Source organism: Bombus terrestris, chromosome 1 (assembly GCF_910591885.1).
Source record: "Bombus terrestris chromosome 1, iyBomTerr1.2, whole genome shotgun sequence".
Taxonomy (NCBI): domain Eukaryota; kingdom Metazoa; phylum Arthropoda; class Insecta; order Hymenoptera; family Apidae; genus Bombus; species Bombus terrestris.
The window spans coordinates 5,155,796-5,172,069 of NC_063269.1; the positions used below are offsets into that span (position 1 = coordinate 5,155,796).

Sequence of the window (16,274 nt, forward strand, 5' to 3'; positions counted from 1 at the left end):
CCCGTTATCGTTATTCTACGAAAACGCGATCGATTCAATTCCTTTTACCTTGGAAATTGTAAATGCCCGGCAGTGGAAATGTCCGATGAAACGAGGGAAACAACGAGATTTTTCTATTCCGGAATGCGATTTCGATATAGCAAGGTCGTGGCTCTTGGATCGCGAACAACGACGTTTCGGCAGGAAGCAATCAGGACCAACCGGATCATCCGATCGGTTGACGCTGCGGCGTCAAACTTCCAAACGCCGGTAAACATCTAGCGAAAAACGATTCGTCGAAGAACGAGTGCCGATGGTTGAAAAGCCGCCAGCTGAACTGACTACCTCGGAGAACGTGAAAATAGAATTGTAATTTTATCCCTTTTGTGCGAACGTTATGGATCGCGTATGTTGAAAGATAAAAAGGAACGTCGCGGCAGATGCTCCGCAACATTCAGCCGACGCTCGTCTACCAGCAAAGCCTTCGACCTAATTAGGAGAAAATTAATCATCGTATTGTCTGGGAAAAATTATCGGAGGAACGAGATTCCTGGAACACCGCGAGGAATCCGCGTCCCCTCTGAGACAATACCGACTCGACTTTCTACCAAGAACCACGATCCGCCAGCTACTGTCGGACAGTTTACGAACCTTAAAAACTTTATTACTACGTTAATTAGCGCGCGTTATTCCAGATTCCCTTTGCCTGCTGCGACTTGGCCACAGTCGTCGTTCAACGTCGTCAACGTGGCAAATTTTCAGATCAGTAGCTAAGACACCTCTTCTTTAATCTATCTCGCGTGGAATTCCGCCACGTTTCGACAACGACGATTCGCCTGACTTAACGAAAAGCTAGTTCGGGGCCGGATTCGCGAAAAGGGAAACGAGATACCTGGCGTTGATTTCGACAGCCAACGAGACCCAATTCCTCGAGAACTTTTCGCATTAATAAATCCATCGCGCGTTAGGAATTATAAATCACGGTGCCAGAGTCCGGCGCGCCCTATTGGAAATGTTCGAAATTCCCGAGCTTTTCGAAGAGGATGTACTTGAACTGCATAGTTCGGCCCGCGTGATTCTTTATTCGCCAACCTCGGTTGCTTCGTCCTCCCACCGACAAATTCCTTCGAAAGTTTCGCAAAGCGGACTTTCGGTAGCCCTCGCGTCCTCGTCGCCTGTTCACGTGTCCAGGATATTCTTTGACGTCGGTGTCCTTTCACGTAAATTTATATAACGAGCCCTGATTTGATTCGTATCGCGTACGCGATTAATTAATGATAACGTTGAGTCTATCATCGGAGATGGCGATTAAGCAAAGGGGTAGACATCAATTTTGAAAATTTTGCACCGTTCTATTTTTGAAACTATCTATGTGAGAGAAGACAACCCTATACCCCGTGGGATCCGCGTTCCTTTCGCCAATCGACTTTCGAACCACGAAGAACGCGTACACGTGGTCGATGGAATTGCGTCGAAACTCGTTAAAGGAAGATGAAAAATCGTAGCGGTTCGTGCTGGCTTCTAGATCACGTTACAATTTGAAATTGCACAGAAGGTTTCGCGTTCGTATAACAGGAGACGATTTCCATCGACAACACGACGGCAGAAGCGGCGAAGGGAGCGCGCGATGGTCGCATAAACATGGAAAAACAGTTTTTCAAAATTGTCGTAATTCCCAGTGACACGGCACAGGCTAGCGCAGCTGTTGCGGTCCCAAACGGGAGTTGGATGCACATACAGACATAAACTACGACAGAATGTGCTACAACCTCCTAGCGAGAACTTTAAATCCCGCAGCTACGTCACTACGTGAACTTCCTTGCCTGCTTTAAATCCACCTACCGCGAGTTCCTATTATCTTCGCGCAAACGTTTGCTCCGTTACGAGATCGAAGTTTCATGCCTGCTGCTTTCGCGTCGCGTGATTTTTCCCCGGTTTCGTAAAAACACTCTCGACTCCGACGGATGATCTGCAACTTTATCGACAGCGCGACGGACTATAGTCGGAACCGAGTCGGACCGGCAAACTTCTTCGTTGCGTTCGCACCGTTAGCGTTTCAAACGAGACACGTTTTCAGAATCTGATACATCGCGTCTGTCGATTGTTTGCTCAGCTGTTACGGCCGAAAGCACGTGGCGCAACTTCGAAACTACAGTTACAGTTTCCTTGGACATAAACTCGTATTGCGACGACCGAATCTGTCCGGAGAATATATATCTTGGAAAAGCGCAACACATCGGGCTAAGGATATAGCCGGAACGAGGGCGAGAAAGTACGAAGCGAGAGAAAAAGGGAGGCGGAAACAGAGAGCAGGAAATGGAAAACAAAGTACGCGATCGAAACATTTCGTCTGGATGCAGGCGTTAGCCAAAGTCGAACGGCAAACTGCAAGTTACGATCGACGTTTGCGTCGTCGACGCGGTGACTTCTGATTCGCCCTCGTGCCGTTATGTGCTGCTGCAGTCGAGAGTTGCTCGTTTTTCGCTATAAAACCGCGCTGGACGTAAAAAAAAGGAAAGTACAATCCCCCGGGACAGACAACTATTTTACGAGGCATCCATTTGAATTTATTTACTGCAAAGACATTTATCGACGTTGTATCGTCCACGTGACGCGCGTAGCACGCTCTCTTTCAAAATTACTTCCAACTTCGTAAAAAGACATTGCGCTATTCGCATTCCTTTCGTTATCGGGTCGACGAAACGAGCGAATGCTTCTTTCGCGATGAACAGAGAGAAAAACGTCGGATCGCGATCTACACGGGAAACACCGTAGAAATTTCAAGATAATTTTCGTTCGAGAGAATCCTGCGATTCTTCCGCTATTTATCTACAGCGAGATGGATTTTGAGAGATGAAATCGCTCGGATCCGTCAGACCGAATCGATTGGGATACCAAGCGCGACCCTTGGTGTTAGTGCTCCGATCGGTGGCACGACTTGACGGTTTAATTTACGACTTGGTTATACGCTGTGCAGATTTACCATAGGATTTCTGCCGGCAAGAGGCAAGGTATTTCATCGCATTGGCAAAACGAAGCAAATAACGCACGCGAATCGATAGAAGCCGCGACAATAATGCTTGCCGCGTAAACCGAACAAGCCGTTTAAAACCGCTACTTGATTAACAGTAAAGCCTGTAGATCCGTCGGTATTTTCTGGCATGGAAACACTGTCGACCACCACCGCCGATATCGGCTCGTGAAAATCAGAATCGAGGATTACAACGTGTCTCATTAAAGTACAAAGAGAGAGAGAGAGAGAGAGAGAGAGAAAGGGTCAGAGAGACAGAGAGGAATATAGGTTTTCCTATTAACATTAACGGGCTAAACTCGGTTGTCCGATGTCCATAGAGGCAAGGACAGGTACCGAGAGTTCATTAGAAGGAAGACGATCGCCCTTTCGATTCACGGAGAACGTTGTTCGTTTTATCTCCGTTTCAAGATCCAGGCTAATCGGATACAAGATTGCACGTCCGTGGGGGCTGCAGGCTCGAACGAATACGAAACGAAGCAAGAACCATTGCCGACGAGAGAGCACGGGATGCGATTGTTCCGAGCGCGTTTCCAAGACGAGCGTAGCAATTACTTAAAAGCTTCCAATTGTTTACGAACAGAATGGCTAACTGGGAGGGAGTTTATGGGATTCGCACTCCCAACAGGTGGCGATGGCACGAAGCGAAACACGGCAGGCCGCGCGACCCCTTTCAGAAAAATCATTCTAGCTCGCATTAGACTTTCAAATTGCCGGACAAGCCGGATAACGCCATATTCCACCCTCGGCTCCCGTATAATTCACTCAGCTACCAACGTTCCCGGCCATGTAATTGTTTCCAGCGTTTCCGACGTTGCGCGTTTCCAACTCACCGGCCACGCGGATATTTTTACCACTCCACGCGAAAGAGAATCGAATCGGCCGGCGAACCAAGATCGACCAACAAAACGTCAGACGCTTCGTTACCGAGCTAACTCCGCGAGATCCTGTCGTCGGTCGTCGTCCTACAGTTTCAGGAAGAAACGACGCGCAGTCACCAGAGGAATATGTCCGTTCCGCGGAACTAAAGCAGACAAAGACAGGCTACGGTCTATTAAATGGCTCGCGTCGCATCCAGAACAAAGGAAAAGCTGTCCCCCGACGACTCGACCGCCTTTGGTTCGTCGCTTCAAAGGAGGTACGCGCATTCGCAGAACGAAATTCACGCGAGCAACTAACGCGCGAGTAAAAAATTTGGAGTACAAGGTGGTCTTCGCGAATGCACATTCCCCGACCTGGTTTAATTAAACTTGCAACCTACGTACTCTTTCGGCGCCAGCTGTGACGCAAGGTTGCGTCGCTACTCCCAAATACAACCGTGCACAATCTTCTGTCGATCGAATCGGTTCGACGAAAGCGGAAGAACATCGTGGTTCTTGTCATCGTTCGGAAAATTCAATCCTGTTTCGGATCCTCTGGGACGCGCACCTAATGTCCTCCTGTTCGCGTTTCGGATATCCTGTTTTAAAGCGCTGCTCTCGTCGAGAAAAACAGCAAACTATGTTCGATCTCCCACGCGAAATCGTATACCGACGAGAACTCGTTTCGATTTCAACGCGAGCTGCTGGCTCGGAGCATTCTCGCGTTCTAACCTTCGAACGAAATGTTCACGACCGCGAGGCCGCGAAAGGACAGACGCGAAAGGTCTGAGAATCGCGATGACTCGAAGAAGATCAGGACAGAAATGTTTAGAAAAAAATCTGGAAAATTGCATAGATTGAAAAAACGGAACCAGCAAAAGCAGACTTCGGAACTGGACTTGAAACTACCAGGACCGGTGGAAAATCACGACTAACTCCGTTTCGTGGTCCCATCCGGCTGGCCAGCGGCCCGTTTCATCACTCTGCGGCCAACTTTTGACCTATATTTCCTCGTGCGAGAGTTAATACTCGTTAACAGCAAGGTACTGGCACAAAGGCTATTTTGTCATCCATGCGTGGCCGCAAATTTCCAACAAAATCGCAGGGAAAGTTGTTCGAGCCGAACCTTCTACCTGTCGTTCTCCTCGAATTCGTATCTCGTATGGGAAATTCCAAACGACAGAACGTAGCCACCAAATCTCGTACTCGAGGCTCGAGTTGTTTGACGATATCTTTCTTAGAGGTTGGCAGATTATCGACGTTAAAAGCATCCAGCAGGACAAGTCGGACAAATTATTAGAAAACGTTCGATAAGGGGAAGAACCGCGCGTAAAAATAACTTTGGCTCGATGGAACACGCGATGGATGTTTTCTGAGAACACAGTAAGTCGCGAGTCACGGAGTGCTCTTTTACCAAACGGAAAAGCCGCCTTTTTTCTCCAAAAAGAACGAGATTCCCGGGAAAAACGCGAAAGCGTTCGGGTTCCGTGGCAGCGAGGTATCGATGGAGGGCCGCGAACAAAATGTTTGCCGAGTCAACGGAACGTGTTTTCGTGCCGCGTCCGTTTTCTCTTTTCCTTTGCTTCCTCTACCGACGAAAGACATTAAAGCGCGCTCTAAGCTGGTTAATGTTTAAAAGACACCGAGCCTTTTCGCGATACTTTCCATCGTTCTCCGATCGCCGACATAGGGTTTTCGCGTCTGCCCTTCTACGAAACATCGACTGGGTTAGCTGCGAGAAAGTTCGCGCAATCAACATTTTTTAAGCGGAAAGAGAAACACGGCAAGAAGAGAAGGAAGAATATAGCAAAGGCGAAGTTTAGCGGCAAAGAAACTGGAAGAAACCGAGTATCAACGCTATTCAAAATGCAATTTGAATATTCGAATCGAGCTTTCGGTTGCTTTCTTCGGATAAAACGAGACGAACCAACGGATCAAGGGAAAGACGGGGGACAAATTGAGAAAAGCTGAAGCGAGCGAAAGAAAACGAAAGAGGGAAAAAATTGCCTCGGCTAATTGCATGAGATATGCGATTGTTTCATGCATATTCAGCGAGTTCTCCTATTCCTACCAGTTATTCCTACCCTTCCACCCTGTGTCCTCCTCTCCCACCTACTTCCAAAGGTCTCCTTTCTTTCCACGTTGTTTTTCTTTCCTAGAAGAACAGTCGGCTCTCTCTCTTTTTCTCGAGCGAGTAATCCGATCCTAAGCCGTGAAGCGCGTCCTCGATATTAATCGAGTCCGCGATCTTGCCCTGCACGAATCGTACGCACCTGCTACTAGTTTCCTTCGACTCTTAACTCGCCGCGATTCGCGAAATATACATTTCTCCCTCGCCATTGCCTGCGGGTAACGTTTTATCGTTGAATGAAAGATGATTCGAATCTCGACAAACGAGGAGATACTTGCAGCCGATTGCCATTACGAACGACCGATGGTTTCTCTGGGAACCGGTCGGCACCGGCGCTAATCGACGATAAAAATCAGAGAACGTAGAACGTCGTTCTGCGGTGAGGAAAATCGAGTCGACCCGGACGGCACCGCGATCAAATAAAATAAACTTGCCAACTTCCATTCGACTGTTACGCCAGGTAGACCGCAATATTCGCCGATCCTCAAAGTTTCGTTAACGCGGAAACATTCTCGGAGAAATAGAATTTCGCGAGACAGGCCGAACGGCCGAAGCTTCTCATCCTCTTTCCTCTGGACGATTATCGAATTCCCGGGAACGTTATCTGGACCGTAGCGTCCATCCTGTGGATTTTCCACCGATGTTGGTCGTACTTTCAAAATATCGGCAGGATGATTGATAACGAGAAAACTGGGTTGAGGATTTATTTTTTCCCACCTCCCCCCTTTTTGTTTCCCTGTTCGCTCGGTACCTTTGTTCGTACTTTCACAGACCGATTGCCCATTCGCCTTGCCCCCGCCTCTCTATATATTTGTACGAGCGACTATGGCGTTTCCTGGTTTTTCGTTTGCCTTCTACCAAGCGTGTTTCCCATTGCCACGTCGAATTTGAAATCACGTCGTACGAAACAAAACTTAATAATCGCCTTCTTCCGACTGCTGTAATACGCCGAAACTGCTTCTTAGGTTCTTCCTGTCGAACGAACAGTACGACGATCGCGAAAAATCGAAGGAAGAAGAGAAGAGCGAAGATAGGCCTGTAACGAAGATACGTCTCAAGTTCAAATGCAAAGGTCTCGAAAATAGTCGGCGTCGATTCTACCGATCGCTCGGAAGCGAACGATCTCGGTGCTGGAAAGAAGCGGAAGATTTAGAAAGTGGAAAAATACGCCGAACCTGTCCGCATTCTTCGCCTTTCCTATTACCTTCCTCCCACGATAGTATCGTACTTCTTAAAAGCACGTGCAAGCCTTGGTAAAACGATGCGCAGCTTACCGCGTTTAGGAAGCCACTTAACTCGATTGAGAGAATTCAAGCAGATGCCCGTGCATGGTCGAGTCTATTCGATTCGATTAAAGACGATCCCCGAATAGATCGTGTCGAATAAGTTTGTTGCCGAGTAGATGCAACTTCGCGCGTAAGATTTAAGGTGCGACTCAACAAGTCATACGAATTGGACGATCGATGCGCTGCGCTGCAAGCGACGGAAACTTCCAAATTCGCGTATTTATCGCTTACGACCCGCATGCTTGGCACCGAGTACCGCGATAAATATTCTACGAATAAGTCGTACGAAGATGCGCGAATTTCGATACGCGCGATAATCAGAAATTTTAAACTGTCGCTGTTCGCGTGATGCTTCATCGTCGAAAGTTTCGCTCTCGTTTGAAAGAGGCGAAGAAGAGAAGATAAAAGAAACATTTCGACTTTTAGCAGGATATCGTAATGGAAAAGGAATGTTTTTTTTAAACTCACCGCCAAGCAGGATGTGCACGAGTAGCGAGAGAAATCTGTATTGGCGCACTTTCGTCATGATTCTTGATTTTTCTACATGAACTGCTTTCCTCACCGTAAAACCTTCGACTGTGCAAACTGGCGCAATTTGTTCGTTCCTTTAAACGTAAATTAAAAGTAAATACAAAGCCGGGAATGTTGGAAATTCTTTCGATCGCGATCGAGTACACGTAAACGATTGCGCAAACCGTATCCTAAGGACGTAAAGGAAATAAAAAAAGAAACGACAACGGGAACGCAATAAATCGACGAGTCGAAAGCGTTTGAACGGAAAAGACCGTTCAACAGACAAATTCGACGAGTAGTTGCGCGGACGAAGTCTCGGCTTCGACTGGCGCGCACCAAGGTATCTGACCCCTCTGATAACCGGCCAGCCCCCCTCTGGTTCAAATCCACCCCTCTTTTCTCCTCTCTTCCTCTTTCAAGACTCCCTCTCTCGTCGATTCTCTTGGTGCATATCGTTATCCACGAGATATCAACCCCGACAAGACCCCTTACCGTCTGTTCTCTTCTAATTCGCAGTGTAGCGTGAATCGTGACCGCGCACCACCTTGCTAAAAGAATTATGAATTTATCGCGCCGAATAACCAAAGGATCCGCGGGAACTTCGCTATCTTTGTAAACGAGTTTACCGGATAATTGCCTCGTGTCGTATCGTGCGAATTTATTGAGTACCGTTGCAAAACAAGCAATGGAAATTGTTTGGCACAAAATTTAACTATGCATTATGTCGACTATCACTAGTTCGTCTTATCGTTCAATTGAAATCGTACACTTAAATTAATCTGTATTCCACTTGGCGTTTTCGTGTTCGATAGTATCCGAGACTTTTCTTCGTTCATATGAACACAATACGCGTACATTACGTTTGTTATTATGGACAAAATCAAGCAAAGAATAAAGGTGAGAAACGACTTTTTAAAGGGGAATCTCGGAGGAAATTATACCCTAGTGTTATAAATTCATGAAAGAATATTCCAAACGTTGCTCTATTTTACGTATTTAATACTTATCAAATTACAAATTACTTAGACATATCGTTAAAATTATCCTCGAATATATAGGAAAAATTAAGCGAAGCTATACTATAACCGGATGATGTAAATGCACGAGCATGTCAGGAACGACCGAATGATTACTAAATAATCGATTTTTATCCATAAGCGATTCTTACCAATGAAAGGTACTTGTTGCAATTTCAACAGTTTACCGGACCAAAGTAAACCGGATCGAAACATTTCCATTTATACGAACCGTCCATCGAAGAAGGAAGGGATAGAATTTCCGTTACGAAGATTGCATTTCGTACATCGGAAGTGAGATCTATAGTTGAAAATCAGCCAAAGATATAAAACGTGACGAGTTTTCGTGTGTTAAAAAAATCCAGACATTAGCGCCTCTGGTGAGTTGCGCAACAGCCACGAGTTCAGCAGCATTGTAACTTTTTGGCGCCAACCGACAGTAAGGCGCTATATATTCCATTTCTAAAACAATTATCGTGCAAAATTAGTACGTATATGAGTCGCGATATTAAAATCGGTTGTTTCTCCATACATGACTGTCATAAATTAGGTTTTATATATATATTTGTAAACATAACCTCGATATACTTTTAGTGCCGCCAAGGAAAGCAACAAAACGACCAGCTTCGGCTCCTGCAAAAAACCAACGAGAGCCAAAACAGATAAGGAAAAAACAAGGTAAGTTGCTATTTTTCCAATTTTAGCTAATATTTTTACGAGTATATATTTGGCGGTGAAAAATTTATTAGCATAAAAAATCTTATTGAAAGTGCAAAACCATGAGGCACATGTGTTTAAGCAATGTGTTCCACGATCGATAATTATTGCTCCGTTTTAGTTGGCAGCTGGGAGTATATTAATACTTCAAAAAAAATACTTCAAAAAAAAGTTTCGTGAAATCGTCTTAATAATCTTTCTGTATAGTGCCGCGAATATTTCGTGTCCTGAGACAAATGTAGATCGGCACAAATATAATTGTATACGTCACTAAATTAAATACTGTAAAATAGCTAAACACTTGCATGCATTTCACAGAATTAGTTGTGAAACCCGATTTACGACAATCTGCGATTGGCGGCGTAATATTGGTATTTGGACAAGGTGATGTTGGACAACTTGGTTTAGGAGAGGAAGTTGTTGAAAAAACACGTCCAGCAACTGTTCCTGGATATCAAGATGTAGTATCTATAGCAGCTGGTGGTATGCACAATGTGTGCTTAAGACAAGATGGAGGAGTATTAACGTTTGGTTGCAATGACGAAGGAGCATTGGGAAGAGATACATCTAGAGATGGTTCTGAAACTGAACCAGACTCTGTTGATCTACCCGGCAAAGCCATTCAGGTGACGGCTGGGGATTCCCATAGTGCTGCTTTATTAGAAGATGGACGAGTATTTGCATGGGGTTCCTTTAGGGTATAATTTTCTTTTGCTTTAACTGCTAATCCACTATCGATTTTAAGAAATAAATGACAAGAAATTACGATATTCTCTTTAGGATTCTCATGGTACCATGGGTCTAACTCTAAATGGAAATGAACGGTTCCCAATAGAAATGCTGCCTAATGTAAAAATAGTTAAAATAGCATCTGGTGCTGATCATTTAGTATTACTTGATAAAAATGGGCATATATACACGTGTGGATGCGGAGAACAAGGTCAATTAGGACGAGTAGCTGCTAGGGCAGCTAGTAGAAATACCCGTCATGGTATGGGACCTTTATTAACTCCTGGATTAGTTGAATTTAAAGTTACTAAGAAATTAGAATTTGATGATATATGGGCCGGAACATATTGTACATTTGCTAAAGAATATCAAAAGGGAGATATATATGTATTTGGACTAAATAATTATTATCAAATTGGTAAGTTCAAACAAAATATTAACAAATAACACTGATTCAAAAACCATTATAATATGATTTAATTAAATATTACATAAAAATTTTAGGCTTAAAAGATCCTGTTACTCATTTTCATCCACAAATTTCAAAAACCTTTAGTGGAAAGACCTGGAGGCATATTAGTAGTGGACAACATCATACAATTGCTCTAGATGATTCTGGTCAAGTATTTGTTATGGGCCGTAAAGAATATGGCCGCCTTGGACTCGGATCTAATTGTTTGGATGCAAAAGAATTAACACTAGTTCCTAGCTTAAGTTCCTTTAAATGTATTGACATTGCAGCAGGTAGTGCCCAATCGTTTGCTGTTACTGAATTAGGTAGAGTTTTTCTTTTGGTACCATCATAGTTTATTTTGTTGTCATTATTTATTGTTATTATATATGTTGTTATTATTATCATCTTGTGAAACATATGGTATTATCATACGTCTGTATACAGGAGATTTATATTCATGGGGTATGGGTTCAAGTGGCCAGTTAGGTACAGGAGAAGAAGAAGATGTTGAGATACCTACACTAGTCAAAGGAAAGCAATTGGAGGGGAAAACAGTGATACGAGTTGCTGGTGGAGGACAACATACACTATCATTAGCGACGATTCATCCGGTAAAGGAGAAAACTGCTGGTTAACAATAAATAATTCCTTAAATTGAAATTTGAACTGTTTCACACATGATGTGATAATAATTTGAACAACGAAAGGAAGAAGAACAATTTTCATTCTCCTTAAACAAAAATTGCGCTAAAGGAGAGAATATGAATATTACGGTATAACGTAATTTTCAATATTAATATGATACTTAAATTTGTACATAATTTTTTGTGCTACCAAAAATATCATTGTGTTTATATATCGACTGAGTTTTTGATTGTATTGTTAGTTTTTCTACTTAATTATGTATTACAATGAAATAAACAATTTTCTACTTACAAATCATATGTTACAAAGAAAAACTCGTTTTTGTTGTACAAGGCAGCAACAAATTGAATTTTTATTTAGTCACTTCGAAATATTAAATGATTTGCTAATTATATTTACATTATTTAAACTGTACAATTGAATACAGAATAAATTTGTTACTACACTTTATTTTAGTATTTTACAGAACATACAAAAAGAACTTCATTTTTCATTAAATTACATCCACCAAAAAGATTATATATATCTCCTCAGGAGAAAGCTGTTAAATGCATAAAAATGAGATTTCTACTGATATTTATCTTAACAAATTAATATTTTATTTCACTTTATTTAACTTAATTTTGGTTGTTCTACAAATTTGCTTTCTTGCATGGAAATTTGTTGAAGCTTTTTACCAATACGTTCTTGTACATCCAAATATTTAGCAATACAACGATCAAGACACACTGATTCACCTTTGCTTAGTTCTGAACTGACATACTTTGGTGGAATACATTTCCTATGACATGCTGCCGTCATGCGATGAAACATATCAGTCATCATTTCTATTTCTATATCTTGCACTAGTTTCAATTGTTCTTCGTTAAACTGAGGTAATCCAGCCATTTTTTAGATAACTACCGCTAATAATATTTAAAACGGATAAATAACTCAGTTAGCAATATCAGAATTTTGTTGATTTTGCTTTGTTTTCATAATACGATATCTTTTTTCCTCTATACTTCTTCTCGCATACGTAAACGCATATATTCCTATAACGGAAGATATAATCCTGCAAAAAGAAGAACTATTCAATAATGGATATGAAATATATTATAGTAATAATGATAATAATAAGTTTTAAGAAATATTAATCTTACTAAGTTTCAAATAAAAATATTTATCTTTTACGAGTCTTTAAGTGAAAAGTTAACCACTAAAGAAGACTATTACGACTAAACGGCGATTGCTATATTTTATATCAACATACCTACCATCCAATCGCTATCTTCGTAACATTTTGCAAAGCCATTCTCTTTTAATTATTACAAAATATTCTTACATTAAAAATTAATTGTCTATATACCTGTAAAAGCTCTCATACGATTATGCGATACCTTTCACTCATGCCACTACGTGACCATGTGACTACGACGATCTTAGTACGATCATATAACATTGAACATAGACAAAGCATAGATAAAGCATACAGTGCCGGTGGAAGACAACTTTAAAAGTATTTCTAGTGCACATGGCAGCATTGAATTACTTGAATTATTTTCATAAACCTTTATATATTGAAAAATTTTCTAATAATAATTAATAATATCATTGACAAAACTTAAAAAGATTAAATACTTATCATATATTAATAATTTAAATATTTAGGATATCTGAAACGATTAGTAAATTCTATATTACATAGTTAATCAACATACCTATATATCTTAAATGCATATGTGAAAAGTACTATACTCATGGACAATTATGTCCATGACTATACTACATACTACGGTCATATAAACAAGCCTTGACACTCAAATACTAAAAGCATAGAAGAAACCATCCGAAAACTGAGTCGTGAAAAATCAACATGGAAAACAAAAAAGATCTCGTTCTACGCATGCGTCACATGTTATGAATGTTTAAACAGAGACGGAAACATTCTACTTATCTCTGTCTGTCTCGCATAACAACCACTCTGTTATCTTCCATGCTGAATTTTTACGACTCAATTTTTGGACAGTTTTCCCTAGCGAGTGTCGAGACGTCGAGACCTGCTTGTGTGACTGTTACATACAGCGTTAAAACAGTGGAATTGAGGATAAAACTACAGTGGTTATAAAGGTAATTGTGTTTGATTGAAAAAATTTGCAACAGTAAGCTATTTCGTAATATCTTCCATTATTATTTAATCATTAAATACGTACATAAAATTTTAGTGTTGATACATAAATATAAAAGCTAAATGTAAATGTAAAATGTTAAAACAAAGTAACTTCTTCTCTCATAACATCGATGTTACATGGAAAACATTCGTTCGAGAATCTTGCGAACCAACAGTATCTACAGAAAAGGAAGATCACTGCTTAGGTTTTCAAAATGATGAAGCAAGAAAGGCATATGAAGAAATTACAAATGAAAAAAGCGATGTGACTTCACATCCAGAACAAAAACATTACAAATCAAAAATATTCAACAATCAAGTTATAACAGCAAAACAGTTTTCATCAAATGAAAGGACAAAGTACAATCAAATTACTACAGAAAAAGTGACAATTAATGCTATATTGAAAGCAGTAGAACAAAAAGATCTGAAATTTCTTTCAAAGTATGTGACATGGGAAAATGTTAATTTGACCGATGATTTTGGTTGGACTCCTCTCATGTCAGCTGCATATTGTGGTCACTTAGATGTTATAGAATTTTTATTAAATCTTGGTGCCAATAGAAAAGCTAGAGAAAGATCTGGTCTAACTGCAGCACAATTGGCATTAAAAAAAAATTATTTAAATATAGTCGCATTGCTGAAGAAAAAGTCAGAACCTACACCTAACAAAACATTACCAGAAACAGTTACAAACGCTTCTGGAACAAATATTGATGTTCCATTACAGATAAGGTCAGAGCTTGTAGGACATTTGAATAATTGCACTGATATTATCCATAAAGGTAATGATGATAGAAAAGAATGTTCCAATGAAGGTACAGGATTTTACTGTAAAATTTGTAAAGTTAATTTTTACCAAACAACTTGGAAAAAGCATGAGACATCCACGCTTCATATTTTCAATAGTAAACCAAAATTAACAAATATAATGTATGGAATATCAAAACAAAATAAAGGTTACCAAATGCTTTTAAATTATGGATGGGATGAACAAGGTGGTCTTGGTCCTACAGGAAAAGGAATGAAATATCCCATTAAAACCTGCCTAAAATCTGATAGAAAAGGAATAGGACAGACCAATGAGAAAGAATACAGAGTGACTCATTTTAAACCTGGAGATACTACAGCAGTTAATGATTTTAAAACATCTAAATCAAAGTGCTTAAACAAGAAAGACAGGGAAAAATTACTCAATAGGGAAGTTAGAAAAGAAAGAGTGCTGCGCATTGCTTTGTCATAAAGTAATATACAAGAATTTCATAAACCATTAATATTTGATAATACTTCTAAGACTGAATACAATGTAATTTGTGTTTTTTATATATCTTAAATGCGTATGTGAATTTTCTGTGTTATAATTTAGTCTTGATGATGATGTTTATTTTTGCAAAAGTATTTTTGAATGTGAAATGTTATTTGATTAACTAATTATAATTCTTGTTATAGATGAAATTTGATCAACAGAAGGCTTTAAAACATATACAAAAAGTAGAAGAAAAAGCTAATGAGATCCTTACCGATCGGCAAGAAATAATTGCCTTGGATAAAAGAAGAAACAATGATAGAGTTGGAATGAGGGCACTGCAGAAACAGAATTGTGAGAAACTTTGGATAACTATTGGACCATTATTGCTCAAGATGCCATCCAAAACTGCAGAGGAATTACTTGTCAAAGGTACTTCTATGTCATTCTTTTATATATTTTAATGTTTTTATAAAATAAATAATAATTATATTTTTATTAATACATTAATAACATTTATTACATTACAGATCAAACAGAATGTAACATTGAAATTAATAAGCTAAGAAGCAATTTAAAAATTAAAGTGAATGAATTGAGAGATTTAGAACTTAATCCACCTGTTCCAGGTTTAATGTTACAACCCATGTCTCATCAAGAAATGTCAGTCATAAAACAAATTTTAGGTCAAAATTCTTAAATGCATATAATAAGGATATTAAAGAAAATAATAATAGTAACAAAAACTGTGCATTAATGTCATTTAAATAATTTTAGTAATTGTTTAATTTTTTTCTTTGGAATACGGACGAATTTATGTTCTCAACGTAGCATGAATGTAAAAATGTATATTCTGATTTATTAGGATTCTGTTCAAAAACAGCAATTGTATCTCGTTTTGGATCATATGTAAATTTATATAAACACTTATCTTGCTCCTCGCAAACAATTTCTTTTATTTTTTCTAAAAATCCAATACAAAGGCTTCTACCCCTTTTTGTTGACCTTATAAAAAGCAACGAATGGAGACCTAAAATAACATCATGTTGTTAAATTATTAAAATTGTCCTGATTACCATGATACGACGTTCTAATGTACTTCTCTTCACTTCTTCTATTTAGTAACAGTACCTTCCTTATTTTTGCCACCTATCTTTAACGCAAGGATATATGATATTTTTAATACCTACAGGATAACACTGAGCTCGCCAATTCAACATTTTAAAGCTGCTATTTGGTAGCCCATTAGAAAGTGCCTTATGATAAATGGCTTTTAATTCTATTAACTCAAGTTCCTTCCCTACTATCTACTTGAGAACAGATTCCATCTACTTCAGCTACATAAAGCAAAATATTGTAAATAAAGTTTGACTTAAATATACAACAAAATTCTTCATTTTGGTTCACACATTTTGAAATGTCAGAATCTGTGAATGATATAACTTAATATTAAATAAAGTTTATATTAAATAATTTTTTATGTTATTAAAGATAAAATGTGCAATGATTTGTTTATCT

At 39.8% G+C, this 16,274-nt stretch overlaps 4 protein-coding genes across 10 annotated transcripts in view; 2 read left to right on the forward strand and 2 right to left on the reverse strand.

Moving 5' to 3' along the window:
- Positions 1–8,115, reverse strand: part of LOC100649835 (hemicentin-1) — a 102,126-nt gene extending 94,011 nt beyond the window's left edge. Inside the window, exon 1 of the mRNA XM_003393111.4 lies at positions 7,756–8,115. Coding sequence (XP_003393159.2) covers positions 7,756–7,813 — 58 coding nt within the window. The 5' untranslated portion in view covers positions 7,814–8,115. The remainder of the gene's footprint in view (positions 1–7,755) is intronic.
- Positions 8,116–9,132: 1,017 nt separating this feature from the next.
- LOC100649952 (regulator of chromosome condensation) lies at positions 9,133–12,055 on the forward strand. 2 transcript variants are annotated; one of them, XM_012309086.3, is made up of 6 exons: positions 9,133–9,255; positions 9,411–9,494; positions 9,852–10,231; positions 10,314–10,680; positions 10,767–11,039; positions 11,161–12,055. In XM_012309086.3, coding segments are annotated over exons 1-6 (1,296 nt in total). In that variant the 5' UTR covers positions 9,133–9,254; the 3' UTR covers positions 11,352–12,055. The 2 variants fall into 2 exon arrangements, with proteins under 2 accessions (XP_012164476.1, XP_012164484.1); XM_012309094.3 differs by having other exon boundaries at positions 9,173–9,303.
- LOC100645617 (mitochondrial import inner membrane translocase subunit Tim10) lies at positions 11,938–13,028 on the reverse strand. 3 transcript variants are annotated; one of them, XR_007223316.1, is made up of 2 exons: positions 12,618–13,028; positions 11,938–12,415 (listed from the first exon to the last, which is right to left on the reverse strand). XR_007223316.1 is itself a non-coding variant. In XM_003393080.4 (2 exons), exon 2 carries the CDS (start codon positions 12,247–12,249, stop codon positions 11,974–11,976), a length of 276 nt encoding a protein of 91 aa, XP_003393128.1. In that variant the 5' UTR covers positions 12,250–12,415; positions 12,710–12,855; the 3' UTR covers positions 11,938–11,973. The 3 variants fall into 3 exon arrangements, 1 of the variants encoding a protein (XP_003393128.1); XR_007223319.1 differs by having other exon boundaries at positions 12,614–13,028; XM_003393080.4 differs by having other exon boundaries at positions 12,710–12,855.
- A 304-nt stretch (positions 13,029–13,332) lies between these two features.
- LOC105665794 (G patch domain and ankyrin repeat-containing protein 1 homolog) lies at positions 13,333–15,702 on the forward strand. 4 transcript variants are annotated; one of them, XR_002308931.2, is made up of 3 exons: positions 13,333–13,470; positions 13,566–14,816; positions 14,960–15,152. XR_002308931.2 is itself a non-coding variant. In XM_020868386.2 (3 exons), the coding sequence occupies exons 1-3, from the start codon at positions 13,605–13,607 to the stop codon at positions 15,454–15,456; spliced, it is 1,383 nt and encodes a 460-aa protein (XP_020724045.2). In that variant the 5' UTR covers positions 13,477–13,604; the 3' UTR covers positions 15,457–15,702. The 4 variants fall into 4 exon arrangements, 2 of the variants coding, with proteins under 2 accessions (XP_020724045.2, XP_012164499.2); XM_020868386.2 differs by lacking the exon at positions 13,333–13,470 and adding an exon at positions 15,287–15,702 and having other exon boundaries at positions 13,477–14,609; positions 14,981–15,188; XR_007223299.1 differs by lacking the exon at positions 13,333–13,470 and having other exon boundaries at positions 13,477–14,847.
- Positions 15,703–16,274: the final 572 nt, after the last annotated feature.

Bases quoted from the DNA above. Each gene is read 5' to 3' on its own strand.
- LOC100649952 (XM_012309086.3), top strand. The intron at 10,681-10,766 runs GTAAGTTCAAAC...TAAAAATTTTAG, and splicing joins AAATAATTATTATCAAATTG to GCTTAAAAGATCCTGTTACT. The intron at 11,040-11,160 runs GTAGAGTTTTTC...GTCTGTATACAG, and splicing joins GTTTGCTGTTACTGAATTAG to GAGATTTATATTCATGGGGT.
- LOC100645617 (XM_003393080.4), bottom strand. From the start codon at position 12,249: ATGGCTGGATTACCTCAGTTTAACGAAGAACAATTGAAACTAGTGCAA.
- LOC105665794 (XM_020868386.2), top strand. From the start codon at position 13,605: ATGTTAAAACAAAGTAACTTCTTCTCTCATAACATCGATGTTACATGG. The intron at 14,610-14,980 runs GTGACTCATTTT...GATCAACAGAAG, and splicing joins CCAATGAGAAAGAATACAGA to GCTTTAAAACATATACAAAA. The intron at 15,189-15,286 runs GTACTTCTATGT...ATTACATTACAG, and splicing joins AGAGGAATTACTTGTCAAAG to ATCAAACAGAATGTAACATT.